This window comes from Heloderma suspectum, chromosome 3, assembly GCF_057233095.1.
Source record: "Heloderma suspectum isolate Gila_16-S chromosome 3, 16-S_ref, whole genome shotgun sequence".
NCBI classification, from domain to species: Eukaryota; Metazoa; Chordata; class Lepidosauria; order Squamata; family Helodermatidae; genus Heloderma; species Heloderma suspectum.
The window spans coordinates 199,622,149-199,638,407 of record NC_139460.1 but is presented as its reverse complement, the minus strand read 5'-3'; the positions used below and the strand labels follow the sequence as shown (position 1 = coordinate 199,638,407).

General features: G+C 43.4%; 1 protein-coding gene across 1 annotated transcript in view; it reads right to left on the bottom strand.

Annotated features, from left to right (window-relative positions):
- NRG3 (neuregulin 3) overlaps window positions 1-16,259 on the bottom strand; it is a 1,009,392-nt gene that overhangs the window by 68,521 nt on the left and 924,612 nt on the right. Inside the window, exon 5 of the mRNA XM_084841865.1 lies at window positions 3,140-3,242. Within this exon, the coding sequence (XP_084697991.1) occupies window positions 3,140-3,242 (103 nt within the window). The remainder of the gene's footprint in view (window positions 1-3,139; window positions 3,243-16,259) is intronic.

Genomic DNA, 16,259 nt, shown 5'->3' with positions numbered 1-16,259 from the left:
CTGACTGGAGAACGGAGGGTGGAGATTCACACACTAGTTGTAGAAATGCTGAGATACAATGATGGAGGTTGGGGGTGCGGCATGTGCTGGGGTTTGGAATGGTCTGGAATAACGTTATCATGCCAAAGAACCCTAAACACTCTGTATAAATGTGACGTAAGATGGTGAGTGCTAACAGGATTCTAGCCAACTTTGAGAAGCAAAATGAGGGTATCAGCATGCACAGGGAAACTTTGAGGTTTGCAGAAGAATGAAACATCCCCCCACTCCCAACACCATTCAATAAGGACTGAGCTTGATCAGGAGCCAAGGAATGTAGAGTGACAACTGAAAAGGAAAAACAGAAACTCGGGGTGGGGGGGAGGAGATGAGGGGAATCTTGGGCTTGCGGGGAATTGCTGGCTAGAACCCTGAACAAGAGCATTCTTTTTAGGAGGGAGAATATACTGCAACATTTTGAAGCCAGTCCAACTTCTCCTTGATGAATTGTACATTTTTCTCTATTATTGTAATGTACAATCTGACAGGTATTTACAGAAGTGTAGGGATGGGCAAACTCCCCCACACCCTGTTTGCATGCCATGCACTGGATTCCAGCCAGTTGCCCGACCTGGGCGGGCACACAGGCCAACCTGCCAGACGGTCTGTGGTCACCTGACAAGAGCTCACACCTTTTTTTTTTTTTTTTTGCTGCAAACCACATTTTTGCACAAAATCACAGGTATGGCTATTTATGGAAACTGCAATTTGCACAAAATCACGGCCATAAATAGCACAATTTATGCAAAAGTGCAGGTGTAAATGGTCTAAATATATCATTTATGCCTGTAATTTTGTGCACATCACATTCAAATTGTGGCCCCAAAAAAGCAGGAAACAGCGAGCCTGCCCAACTCAGGATGCATCGAGTTAGGCAAGCTCGGATTCCACAAGCTCAGATTCCGCAAGGTGGCATCTGGGAGTCCAAGCTGGCAAAAACTCGCCAAATGCCACCCCCAAACTGTTTTCTGCTGACATCCCTACACGAGTAGGTAACTGTGATAGGGAAGTGCAACTCCCTCACCCCAAGATGTTTTCCTGGTCTTGTAGAAACACTTCTATTTACCATCAAAATTCCTCAGATGTTTTGTCTGAGGAGCAAACCCAAAACTGGCTTGAGCACTTGCTTTAGATGAATTCAGTGGCAAACTAGGGAAATACAGAAGCCATCAGCTCCCAAAATATTTTGCTAATGTTCTTGAACTCTTTTGCCTTTCCTAGGGATGTTGAAGGCATTTGGCTGGGAGATGGAGCTCAACGAGCTTCCGTTGGCTCAGCCTCCCAGACTCTGTTCTGTCTTCCACCAGCTGGCCCAACTCAGTCCACAGTGAGTCAGGCCAGCTGGTGGGATGGGTTTTCCCCCACCCCAGATTTGCAGAAATAGACATTTGTGCAGATTGCAGCCAAAATTTGTATAAATTACGCAAAATGGGCTGCGATTTCTGCAAATGTCTATTCCTGCAAATTAAAAAAAAGAGTTAAAAGTCCTCAGTATCCAAGGGAAACATGCGTCTCAGCTGGGAAATGCAAGCTGAGTTGGGCATGCAGAGGAAGTCTGGCGAGCCACAAAAGGGCTGGACTTCCCAGTGACAGACATTTCTAGCCTTTCCAGAAAAATCCTCCAATGCTTTTGCCTGAGGAAAGGACCACCAAATTTACTTCAAATTTCATTTCTCATTCAGTGTTGGACATCTAGACTTCATTGAATTGCATGGTTAGTGACCACACCTTGGATTTTTTAAAATGTTTTAACAGTAAGCTGTGGGAGGAGGTAATCCAATTCTCAGGTTTTACTCTTCCCTTCCCAGAAAGAAACCCCTGCTCATGCAGAATTAAGGGGGGGGGGGAAGCTTCCATTGGCACTAATGGGAGCTTTTTTTCTAATGCTGCCAAGCTGGAGGAGGAAGATTATGTCAGGATCATGGCTGAGAAGGGAAGGTATGTTGAGGTACCAATGAAATTCGGGACCCCCACCATCTTACTAGTAATGTTTAAAAAAAAAAAAAAAACAGGCATTGTTGCGAACTGTAGGGATGGTGGAGAATTTTGTCCAGTTTTCATTTTGATCTGAACTTACCAAATAAAATTTGCACTTACAAAATCAATAGGCAAACTGGACCACAGTTATCCTTCAGTATTGGCAGCATGCGGCCTGAGGGCTGTGTGTTGCATCCCCTGGCTCAACCCAAAGCCAGCTTTGTAGCATGTGAAAATATGAGGCTGTGTGTACTTAGATGGAGGGAAGGAAAAGTAACCCTTTCAAGCCCTTCCTGTTTATTTGTGCTTCTGCATGTGAACCCAGAGATATGAAGTTAGGAGTGTTAGTCGTGGAGATGCTGAAGCAGGGATGGTGCAGGCACCTGTCTGGGTCTGGGATTCTGGTGGACCGGCTGCACCCGTGTCCTCTGAGCCACTCCTGCTGAGCCCCTGACCACCACTTGACCCGCTCCTATGCTCTCTGAACCGCTCACAACTTACCTGGGCCCCATCTACTTCCACTGCAATTGCCATGTTTTGAAAAAACATGGTGGTCACAGTACTGTACCCATAGACTTATATGCAAAATGGCACCTTGAATCTTGCATGTATGGGCAATTCATGGCACCATTTTACGTATATGTCTATGTGAACATTTTTCGCACATAGACTTATATGCAAAATGGCACCTTGAATCACCCAAATATGCATGATTCTTGGCATCATTTTGCATATAAGTCTATGGGTACAGTATTGTGATCACCATGTTTTTTCAAAACATGGCAATTGCAATGGAGGCAGATGGGGTCCAGGTAAGTTTGGGTGGCTCAGCGAGTAGATGTCAGGCTTGAGCACGGGTCCAGGGACACGCAGGCAGGGGCTGAGCAGGTGCCAGGAGAAACTGAACAGGATCGGGGGACCCATCCATCCCTGTGCTGAAGTTATTTGGATGTGGACTTCTCCTGCAGCACATTGACCCAGAAGAAAAGAATATGGATGAAAAGGCCCCTGGCATTTCCACTCTCTTCATGAGGGTGCCATGGATTTGATAAATAGTGGGAAGGGAACACTAATGAACTGAAAAGGCATAAGGACAGGACAGAGACTAGACAAAGGCTCTTACTTTGTTTTGAAGTAGAACGCTGCACAGATCATGCCCACTATGACTATGCCAAAGACGATACAGGAAATAGACAGCACCTGCCGCTGGTAAACCTCTTCACTCTCTGTGGATGGTAAAATTGAGAATTATGGCAACATTGAACAGCAACATCTAGAAAATGGGGATTTTTAAGATGTGTGAATTAATATGACACAGTGCTCTTAACAAGCAGGAGGTAAGTGGATTTGGGATTGGATTAAAAACACACACAGTGGCTCAGTGTGGGGCTGCATGTTACAAGGGACACACCTACAACAGTACCCCTGGGTTGAATTCTCTCCAAAGAAGACCCCATAGTGCATATTAGGGCTTACTGTATGATGTGGTTATTTTCACATCAATGTGGTTGTGTTTCTGCACCCCACACTTCCCCTGCAGGCAGGGAAAAGCAGTATGAGCATGTCACAGCACATAGTAAGCACTCCTACACTTTGCAGGAGAATAGGGAAGAACTGGACATGGGGTGCTGACGTGCTGTTTTAAGCAGCAGCCCTGCATCTCTGGGAACAAGTCATTCTGCCATTTGTTGCTCATCTAAAACTTTGGCCTTAGAAGCTTCTAGGAAAGAAACACTTCTTATGAGGTTCCCTTCAAGTACCTCCTGTGGACCTAGGAGGAAATTATCATTGAAACCAAGTGCATTCAGCCTAATTACCCTGTTCTTCAGAAAGCAGCTCTTTAAATAATAATAAGGGGACAGAAACAGGGGAAACAAGAACCTATTTCTTAAACATGATTATTACTTGCTAAGTTTCACAAGCCTCCTGGGAATTCAGTCATTCCCGCCCCACCCCACCCCCTGGGCCCTTAATTTAAAATACAAGGTTGTTGTTGTTGTTTCCTTTGGACTACATGGTACTCTTGTCTCTAGACTCCTCGTTGTTCTCCTGGATTCCAGGCAAACAAACAACATAAAACACTGAAAGATTTACAGTGCAGAAAAGAAAGGAACAAAACCCAAGAAAAAAGAAACTCCTACAATTTGATAGGGTTGGATGAAAGCCAAAGGCTCTCTATAGTCTCTGATGTCCTCAATCACACAGGACATTACTTTCCTGGGAGTGGGAATCAATGTTTTTGTTTTTGGAAGCAATATATCCTCAGCAAACATTGCTTTCACATAATTAACTTGAAGAGAGGGGTGGAATGGAAATCAACAGTAAGAAAAAAACATCCTAGATCACATGAGGATGACTACTGGACAATTAATATGCAGTTGGAGCACTGTAGAGAAAAATCAATCAATAATTCCCAAAGTGGCATATTTTAATATCAAAGGCTTTCTTAATCCACAGGCTAAGTGTAAAATTTGATGGATTATATCACTGCTGGATAATATATAACACAGGGATTAAAAATAAGATTGTAAAGGAAAATATATAGATTTGGAAACATTTGGTGGATATTCTGGGTGAATCCTGAATAAACACTTGCTCTGATTGAGAGATCGCTGTCTGCATCTGATTGTTTCCCCATTCCTCCCTAAGGAGGTAGCAAGGCTACATGTGCCAAGGAATACATGCAGGATCTGCTGCCTTCATTGATGTGGATGGGGAATCTGTAGGAGGCAGAAAAGCTCAGTGGGCAAATCTGGACTCTTATGCCAGGAAAATATTGCCAAACCAAAGCAATCATTCTTGGGTTTTAGCAACAGACTGAAAAGCATCCTCCTCCTTACAAAACAATGGGCTGGTTTTTCCTTAAAAGCAGAGGAGGTTCTCTTTCAATTACTGTTTTGTATTCAAAAGGATTATCAGAATGGCTGGAAAAAAGGGGTATGAGCCATCTAAAATTTAAAGCACTTTTAAGTCCCAATAATTTCAACAGGTAAGATTCAAGTATGAATTTAACTCTCCCATCGTAATCCATAGGACTATTCCATCTTGCAGCCTTCCCCAACCTGGTGCCTTCCAGATGTTGTGTTCAACTGCAACTCCCATCATTCCCAGCCAACACTCCCCATGGCCATGCTAGGTGATATGATGGGAGCTGCAGTAGGGATGTACGGATAGTGTAAAATCCTTTCTGTCTGTGTTTCACAGATTGTCAGGCACCTTTCGTTCCGTCGTCTGCCCATCAACAGAATCGGATCTTTTTCAGTTCTAAATCTGCACAAATTTGCATGTGCAAAAATGTGCAACTCCCAAATCCTCATTTTCATTCTTTAGCATATGGGGGAAGTGTGCATTTTGGCTGTGTGTTTTTTTAGTGCATTTTTTTCTATGACAAAGTTTACACAAAATTTGGGAAAGTTAGAAAAACTGTCCTCAAGCCCACGGAGTCCGCCCAACAGAGGAAAGCCAGTCCGCTGCAGAATCCACAGGTCAGATTCATAAAAATCTGAACTCATTTGGTTCCATTGCAGATTTCTCTGACATCCCTAAGTCCAACATCTGGAGGACAGCAAGTTGGGAAAGGCTGTCAGACTGTGTGACAGCAAGGCTGAATGTGCAACGAAATGTACACTTGACAAGGGGCTGCTCTATGATCAGTATACCAGAATGATGAAATATGCATTTCCAAACATGTCTAGCTCATTAACACAATATCTTTTTAGCTCTACTTTGAAAAATATCTTAGGTGCAACCCTAACAAAGCTAACATATGAAGAGGCACTTAGTTCTGTCCAACTCTAAGTGAAGAGCGCCCAATATTGTTCAGTTGAATTAAATGCTTCAAAAAAGTTTCAATGTATCGTTCATCACTTCTTTGAAATCTACTTTCAAACAGAAAATAACATGTTTCAAAAACAGCTGTGGATTCTTGTTTTTCACCCACACAGGTTTAGAATCACAAATGGTAATTTTCATATGTAGCCAGAGAGCATACTAGAATCATCTGATGCGCTCAGCAACAGTTTCTTGTACCCAGTGCATGCTTCTGTGTGTGTGTGTGTGTGTGTGCGTGCGTGTGTGTGTGTGGAGAGAGAGAGAGAGAGAGAGCGCACATATCCAGGTTGAAACTGCAGATGAAGAAAAGTCTCAATGACAACAACAAGGCATATTGTACATACAGGACAACTCAGGTGCCCTTCACGTACAACTGCAGCGATATTATTTCTTTATCAAGTTTCTATACCACTTTTCTGTCAAGGCACGCAAGGAAGTTTAGAATGGTTAAATACTGAAAGAAAGAAAGAAAGAAAGAAAGAAAGAAAGAAAGAAAGAAAGAAAGAAATCCCCCCCCAACTCAACCCCTCCAAACCAACACCAGATTCTAGCTCTCTCAAGATGATTGAAAGTCTCTTCAGGAGAAGCATGAGCTTCACGGCACGGGCTTCTCTTCTTCTGCCTTCCCTCAGGGCACACAGGTTTTAAGTAGCCCCAGGGAAGCTGCCATGGGATCTTCTTTCTGAAATGTGATGCTGCAAGGCTGGGGTGTAGGTGAATGATGCAGCCACATGGGAGGAGCAGATCTACCTGGATGGTGCGGGAAGGCCTTGCACAATGTGCCATGCCCATGGGGTGGCGTTATTCACATGAAGCCCCAATCATTTCAGTTGCATCATGGAAAAGCAGTTTTCGTGAGACTATGGCTGGGTGTTATTTTTTTCTTTCTTTCTTTCTTTCAGGTAGCCTCCAGGATTAGATTTTTGTAGACTAACACTAATGGGAAATTACCGTCATTACCCTGAAGAAATAAAAAAGCCGGAAAGTTACGTCAGACAGGCCTAAATGAAGACTGTGCATACTAAATCACTAAATATAGATAATTTCCAAGCTTATCTTCAGAACAGATCAGTAGTAGATCTGTTCTCTTAAATGGGACTCTTGACTGGCATGGAATGGGTACTGAGGACTTCATGCATTTATTTCTTTATTAGATTTATATACTCCCTGGAAGAGCAGAGCCAGTGGGCCGCTCCGGAGCTGCCGTGCACCCATCACCACTACAATGAGTGCTCCAGGCAGGTGAGAGAGTGCTGTTCTCCGTGTGGCAAATGCCCCAGTGGGAGAGTGGCTGGTGGAACTCTCTGGACCTCCTGCAGTGGGGAGTGCTCCTGGTGGGTGGGTGGATGAGTGGGAGTGTTCAATCTGCTGCTCTCCCATGCCACTGCCTGAGGTGGGGGATTCACCTCGCCTCATGCGAGGGCCGGCCCTGGGTTGAGGAGTTAAATTGTCAAATGGAAACTTCTTGAATTGACAAAAGCATTGAGTCCTACCAGAGTACAAACTGAAATTGTTATGCTTGGCAAAGTACAGAATGAGTAAACATTCTCCAAGGAGTAAGCATCCTAACTGTAAGCTGTCCCATGTCATTAAAAATATCCACATACTTAATTATCTGTGGAAGTGGTTAAATAATTCAATTGTGGAATTAATTAAGTAGAGTGAATTCAGTGACTACCTGACTGTATCTCCACATGTATGGATGCATTTTGTCATAAAAAGAAAAGTAATGGTGAATGGCCTGGGGGTCTTAGAGGGCTCACCCACCTCTATATCTGCCTCATTGGATTTGCTCATCAAGATTATTAAGTTGATGCTCATAAATTAATAGTGTGACATATGCCGAGGAGGCCTCACATTAAGCTGCATGGATTTCTATAACTTTATATTAACTATAACAGAATCTGGATCCTTTCCTTAAGGGATGCATAAACTATACAAGAAAAAAAAAACCTGATGGGTTCTAATTCCTCATCCCCCCCCTCCAAACATACACACACACATACACATTTTTCTTATACACATATGACACAGGATTGCAGTTGTCCCTGGTTCCTTGGGCAGTATCCAACGTTAGTGCAAATTAGAGTAGACCCATTGAAATGAGTGGGACTTAGGTTAGTCATGAGACTCTAATTTGGACTACCAGTGGATGCTACCCCTTGCCTCCTTAAATCTCATCAGCCCCATCCCTTTACTCAATTGTTAAAATAATTGATGAAACCCAGAGTAATTGCCCTTTTCATACAATACTGATCCCTTTTCTCTAACCCAAGAATTCAAAATGTCCCATGGCTCAATCTACTCTTTCAGACATGCTGACCCACACATGAATTGCCACCCTCCTTACACACAGTGAACTAGAATGACAGGGAGAAAACCTGCCTAGTAGCTTTCTCTATAACAGGTTTGTTTTGTGCAAAGAAAGGTTTTTTGGAAGGGCAGGAAGAGCATTCAAACATGTCTTTGGTCCATCTTCCACCAATATCTGAAGTGGTAGCATCCATAATTTTGATACAGGTGTACATCACTTCACATTCACCTGAGAGCTGTGGAGCAACATGTCATTCAGTGATGAGTTATTATGTGATGTAAGCATACATGTGGATCACAGACTGCTTGGAGAAGATAGAGCTTTAATCAGGACTGGTATCAAAGGCATGGTCGGGCACCTGTCAAGGAACCATGCCCCAGCAGGGCAGCTCCTGGATTTGCTCCTCCTCTTCACCACTGCAACCTGCTTGTTCAGGAGGAGGTGTGGATGCCACCACCTACTTGCTCACTGGATCTCTGCCTGTTAAGCAAGCAGGTGGAAGGCATGACGGGGGGAAAGGAGGAAGAGCAATTGCAGCTGGTGAGAATGACAGCATAAAAGTAGACTTATGAGGGTGGGGGGTCCATTGAAGTTGCCTGGCCCAAGGACCCTCAAAACTGTGGAGCCATCACTGCCTTTAATCATATCCCTTCCCTATACAAGCACAGTAAGACCTTGCCCATTTGGATTGAAGGGCAGAGATTCAGGATGCAAAGATAATCCATTTTTCAACGAGACTGTGCCTAGCAGGGATGTATGAGAATTTGTTTTTGTTCGCAAAACATGCAAGCATGCTCCATTCAAAGCCCTGAACGTGAGCACGAGTGCAAGCACATGACCACCAAAAATATTAGCAAATTGACGAACATGTGCTCAAGTTCATCTCATTCCCAATTCCGTTTGATTTTTGCCAGTGCCCTCATTCTGTAGACTGAATCGGCCCTGCTTTAGTCTACGGAGGACACTTGTGGCTATTTCTTATTGTACATTTTTGTGACAACTGAGAAAGATCTCATCATAATGATAACAACGTTACCAACTCAGAACTAGACCCTATAGAACGGTTTGATAACCACCAAAACTGGCAGCCCCACCTCTCCTCCTTTCTCCCTCATCCCCATAATGTTTAGTGGTCCAAAGTGTGTCTTGTGATGGTGGTGTGAGTTTCCCTGCTGCCCATGAGGCTGGACAGAGGTTCAGTGCAATGACATTACATCACACATTTTGTAGCAGCAGACATTCCCGGGGAAAGAGAGGGAACAGAAACAATGGGGCTGCTGTTTTTATTTCAGTCAACTTTCAGGTGATCTTGGGACTGTTTTATCTGATGATATGGATTTTAGTTGCTGCTATTATATTTTTGATGTCTTCAAGTGCAATCCTAAAGGATTGCTGCTTGATAGATAGAGGACTCTGAGATTGGAACCCTCTGTCTATCTTATGTCCTGCCGACAAGAGCCAGGACTGGATTGAGGAGGACAGAGGTGAAAATGCCTCCTGTCCCTCTGTTTCTTTACATTTGCAGCTAGATGAGCCTCATGATTGGGGCTCTGGGATGAGCCTGCCAGACACTGCCTGGAAGGAAGCCATATGAGTGTTCTGCCCAGTTGCTATCCTATACAGACTTACTGGAAGTAAGTCCCCTTAAAATCAGTGAGTCTTACTTCTGAGTAAGGATTGTGCTATTAGTGTTTATATTATGATTTTATGATGATGATTGGTTTGTGATTTAATAATGCTGTGCGGCACTTTAGAAGGCGTAACCCTGAAAGGCAGCCTATAGATAATGAAATATAAATAAATAATATCTAATTCTAGCTCTCATCACCCATTTTCAGATTTGTGAGCTGGATTTCTGACTTGCAAAAACTGTCCAATCATGCATTTGTGTTTTTTACAATAATGGTCACTGGCTCTTCACACTGTGTGAGTAGGTCAGAAATACTAAGATGAAGTCTGAAAAAGAGGAACACACACAAACACACACACACACACTGTTGCTCGTGTGAACTGGTTATATCCCGTGAAAAGGTCTGGAATCCTCCTGCAATCTGAATAGAACATGGTCAGTTACCGTGTATATAAAGATTTTGTAACAAAGGGTTTGAAAGGAAAATCTGAAAGGAATTATTCTTAATTCTGCCTTTGAAAAAGAAATTGGGATGGTGGGGGGGAAAACCCTGTACTATGACTCAGCTAATTAAGACAGAGTTGTATTGCACTGGTAAGTAATTAAAACAACATGGACATATCTGTCCATGGTTCCATGTGATCTGTGAATTCAATGGAATATTAAAAAAAAAATTGCTGAAATGAGTGGGAAACGTTCTACAGAACAGCTGTGTCAAAATGCTTCATGGGTGTGAATTCGTGCATTTGCAAAGGAGCACAATTTGTAACACTTTCCCCACTGGCATTCATTCCTGTAAGTAATGCACATTATCTATTGTCTGTAGTTTTGGTATACTTGATTAACCAAATATCCTTCGAATCTGAAAGTTTGAAAATAATGGTCTGAATATACAAATTAACCCATCTTGCAATAGTCAACAGTATTTCAAGGTGAATGTTATTGGCTGGGATGTCAGAGGAATCTGGTTTGGGGGTGAAGTTTGGTGAGCTTTCACCAGCTTGGACCCCTGGATGCTAGGTTGTGGATCCCTGAGCTTGCCTGATTTGGCACGCTCAGTTACAGTTTGTAATTTCCTGTTTTGTTTTTTGCTGTGAGCTGCAATTTTGCACAAAAATGTGGCCATAAAGAGCACGATTTGCACAAAATTGCAGGCATAAATGGCCTAATTAGTTACGCCTGCAATTTTACGCAAATTGCAATTTCCCTAAAGAGCTATACCTGCGATTTTGCACAAAATCACAGCTTGCAGCAAAGAAACAAGACAGGTACTCTCATGGGGTGCCTGTGGACTGTCTGGCCGCTTGCCCCATGCAAATGCCAGGGTTGAGCAACCGGTGGGACTCCAGAGCGTGGTGCGAACAGAGCACAGGGGAGATCGCCCATCTCTAGCTATTGGTCCTTATAATATCTTTTGCCTGCAATTTAAAATAATATATTTTTTAAAAATAACTTTTTAAATTGCACATGCAATTATTATCAATGAGAAAAATAAATTAATTAAATAAGAATAAAAATACATTTCAAAACATCCTGAAACAGAAGCATCTAAAAATAATATTTCGTTTCAAGGTGTGCTTGAGCCCTGGCACCCTCTTGTAGAACCTGGTATTCAGGAGGCACCAACTGGCATGTTTTAAGTAGGGATAGGTGAGAGTTTCATTTTATTTCAGTTTTGATAAGAATTTACCAAAATTGTGAAGTTCTTCATATTCAGGACAAAAGAATTTAAGGTTTAAAAAACTGAAATGTGGAAGAAACTGAAACTGACAGACTTGTCTACCTAGGCCCAGGATTTTGAGTGCTTTGCTCTTAAAAGTCTGCAATTGAATCCCTGTGTATTCAATGATGGTCATGCTTAAGGTTGCCTCCTCTTTTTCCTGACAGGATCTTCATCTTTAACAGCTATAAAATAGGCAGGTACATCGCCATGCTGGGAACTGAATTTGGCTGGTGCAGATGTATGAGAATTTCAATATAGTACATCTTTTTATACAAAGCCACCTAAATCTGCAAAAGTCTTTATAGTCAGGAGACAAAGAACATGAGATTTTAAAAATTCGAATGCAGGAAAAAGTGAAATGGACAGATTCACCCATCCCTAGTTTTAAACACCTCTTAAAGGTCCATCTCTTCACCCAGGCCTTCCCTGAATGACTGTGCTGCCCTATTAGGTGGCTTATTAATTACTGTGCTTTTACTTTTAGTTTTGGTTTTAAATATTTTTAACATTTGAACTGGCATGTTTTTGTATTTATTTTATTATGATGTGTTTTAATGTCTGATTTTGTAAATAGCTTATAAATATCTTTTGATATGGTGAGCAGTATGTCAATTGATTGAATACATAATACATTCAAATGTGCAAGGAGGAAACTGCAAAAAGAAAAATGCAGGGACTTTTGAACCCATTACGATTATGAACAAAAAAGTAAGCCATTTATAACTCTTAATAGTGAGCTTTTTGGTGAGCCAATTGGCATTTGCAAGTGGTTCATTCATTGCTTATATTTACTTCCAATTTGACCTATACAGGTTAAACGGATACTTCAAAGGACTTTGCAAATCTGTTATCATGCTGCAATGTTCCCTATTCTTTTTTTTATTAATCAGTTGAACTAACAAATAATAATATACACCACAGAAGGCAATCCTTGTTATCCAAATTTGGAAGAGTCCATGTGACGTCTGTAAATATGAGACAGTTATAATCAGATAGTCAGCAGGTGGTTAATTTCACCCCCGGAAGCACAAGCAGAGCAACAAAACACCCACAATGAAGATTCCTGTTGCAGAGATACCACCACCCAACACTTTTACTAAGGGTGGGTAGGAGATGTACAGAGCTTCTGGAAACACAGAATCCACTTGAGTTGCCACTGAACTGTTAGAGGCTTCTGAAGGTAGAGGTGGGAAACTTTAGATCTTTGCTCTCTTGCTCATTATTATGAGCCACTCATGGCTGAAGAGTGAAGTTTTCCCAAGCCTCTATCTTGGTATGCACAAGCATCCCGCTATTTGTCCCCAAAATGATAGAGGTTTTAGGCCCACAAAGGAACGTGCACAAAGCCCTTGAAGGCACGCTAGACACACCCAAAGGCACTTACCTTCAGGCAGCCAAGGGGAAAGGCAGAGGGGAAGGTGGCTGCATCCAGCCTCTAGCAGAGCACCTTTTCTCAATGAAGACCAGAATTTCAAGTCCCAGCATTCCCAGTATGACAGTGATATTGTGCATTCTGTTCCCACTAAGAAGGCACCTCCTTAATATTCCTCAGCTATAAAATGAGAGCCATACCTTCAAAATGGTATAAACGCAACATACTGTTTTCTGTTGCTATGTATTGTGCGGCTTGCGCCTGTCATCTGAAACCATCTGCTTGCATGCACATTGACATTGGGATTGTATTGATGCACCATAGTCCACAAGGCATGGCATTGGGCTGATAGACTCCACCCCTAGCCACACACTCTCATGCACAAAAAATGTCTTTATTATTGGAAAGTTTGAAATTGCAGGCAGAGGCTCCTTCATACCAAATAAATAAATAAATAAATAAATCCTTATACATTAAAACAAAAAACAAAAAAACTAGCATGCTAGGGCGAAGACCAGTTTTTCCCCCCACCAATGAATGGGACTATAAGTCCCAGCATTCCCAGGAGGAAAACAATGCTGTGCATGATGTTTCCATGTCAAGGAGCATGTCAAGGAGAAGACTAGGATACAGTCCTTCTTCTTGATACCTAGTTTTCTATGTACAAGGCTGTAGGGTTTTTTGGTATGGACAAGCATTTAGTAATGTGAAACCTATAGTCTAAAGTGGTATACAAAAACAAAGAAAAAAAAAGGGAGTCATTTATTATATATTAGTCAGAGAATGTACAGTGGCTAGGAAACTTATGTTTTGAGCACACCATTGAAAGTCCTAAGCCTGTTGTGAGAAACTCTGAACATCTGGAGAGGGACGATAACTAGGGATGGAGAAGAAATTGGTTTGATTTACATTTTAATGTGAATTTACCTAATTTTGCACTTTGAAACCAATACACAAACCAAAATCAGTTATCCTTCAAAATCCTCCAGATTTTGCAATGGAGTTCTCCATTTTTATTTTATTTTTTTAAAAAGTATATAAAAATTTGAATTCCAAAGTGCATGCAAAAAGGTGTATATTAAAAAATGCATTATATTAGGAAAATGTTACATTAAGCAAAAATGCATACATAGATGCATGGGTCAGGAAAAATGCATACCAATTTTCAAAAATAATTTTAATGTGAATTTTTTTAAAAAATATTCTCAACATTCAGGATGGACCAAACGTATGACTAGGAAAATGGGAGAAAGGGAGAAACCAAACTGGACAGAATTGTCCGTCCCTACCCACAGCTCAATGTCACAGCACATCTTTGCACATGTATGGATCCAGGTTCAGTCCTAGGCACCTCTTGATCATTCCCTGGCATTGCTTTCACAGAGGATATATGCAGCTGTGTTACACTGAGTCTCTGTGTTCTGTCTGTTCCAACGGGCAGTACTTCTCCAGCTTCATATATTCTCTGCAAAACCTGTAGACACAGAAGCTCAACTACCACTGCGGTGGGATTCAAGTCACTATTCAGCTTCCCATCAGCATACAGAGCTGAGGCTTTTTAACAAAGAAGTTCTAATAGGATTAGGGGTGGACGAAAGTCACTTACCTGTCGTCGAAGCTTGTTCGCGGTGGGGGGGAGGTGCTTCGCTGCTCCCCCCGTGAAGTTCAGGCTGGGGGGGGAGGCTTCCTGCCTCGCCCCGGCCGAAATTCAGGCCGGGGGGGAGGCTTCCCGCCTCGCCCGGCCGAAATTTAGGCCGGGGAGGAGGCTTCCCGCCTCGCCTGGCCGTGAACTCCAAAGTTTTTTTTTTAAAAAAAAAAACGCCCCCATGATAGGCTATGTGATGATTAACGTAGCCTATCACGGCTAGATCTGCAAAGTCAGCTGTGATAGGCTATGTTAATCGTCATGTAGCCTATCATGGGTGACTTTTTTTTTTTAAAAAAAGCGCGTACACTAATGGCGGCCCCCATAGGGAGCCGCCATTCGCGTTCCTTATTTGATCGCTGTAGTCTACGTAAAGACTACGTAGCGTTGCCCTTATTTTCGCCGTAGTCTACGTAAATCTTTACGTAGACTACAGCGACCAAATAAGGAACGCGAATGGCGGCTCCCTATGGGGGCCGCCATTATCCGTACGCGCTTTTTTTTTTAAAGTCACCCGTGATAGGCTACGTGATGATTTACGTAGCCTATCACAGCTGACTTTGCAGATCTAGCCGTGATAGGCTACGTTAATCGTCACGTAGCCTATCACGGGGGCGTGTTTTGTTTTTTTTTCTTTTATTGGAATGGCGGTGGCGGCAGCCGGTCGAAAGACCAGCTGCCGCTCCTGCCCCGCATGAATACCCGCTGAACCGCCGGCCGGACCCGCCGCCAGGAGGGACATTCGGCAAAGGTAAGTCCCGTCCCGGGGGGGGTGCAGGGGCGATGGGGTGCGGAGAATTTCTCCCCGAAACTTGTTCAGGGGGCTGAACACGTTGGTGCTCGGCCCTCCGAAGTTTCGGGGAGAAATTCTCCGCCATCCCTAAATAGGATGAACTGATTTACAGTGGTGGTTCATTCCATGTGTGCGTTATTGCGATATGTGGCATGGCTCCCCTATTCACAGTTATGGCATCATTTCTTATCCAAGGACCATTGAACTAGGGATGGCAGAGAATTCCGCCACGGATTCCAGAGAGGCCGGATTCTAAAGAATCCCCCGGAATCCGTGGCAGAACGGCCTCCCGCCCCCCCGCCCCCCCATGGAATCCCCTGGGACGGCACTTACCTGGGGCGGATGCGGTGGATTTGGCAGCAGCGGTTCAGGTGGTGGCAGCTGGTCTCTTGGCCAACCGCGACCAGGCTGCTGCGGCCGCCATTGGCGTCTTTGCAGCTGTGATAGGCTACGTAAGAATTTATGTAGCCTATCACAGCTAATCCCCCCCCTAAAACCCCCCAGCGTACGCAAATGATGGCGGCAGCTATGGCGGCCGCCATTTGCGTTCCCTATTTTTCACCATTCTAGCCTACGTAAATATTTACATGGGCTATTACGGCGAAAAAAAGGGGAACACAAATAGCGTAGTGGGTGCTATTTGTGTTCCTTTTTTTTGCCATTCTAGGCTATGTAAATATTTACGTAGGCTTTTACGGCGAAATTTTTTTTTTACGTAGGATAAAATGGTGAAAAATAGGGAACGCAAATGGCGGCCACCGTAGCCGCCGCCATTTGTGTACGCAGCAGCCCGTCTGCAGCCGGAAATCTGGCTGCGGATGGCCCTGGCTGGCTGCTCCGTGGCCTGGCTGCGGAGCGGAGCCGGCCATCAAGGATTCCGGGGGGGAGGACCAGATCGCCTCCCCCCCATCGAGGATTCCAGGGGGAGGGACGGA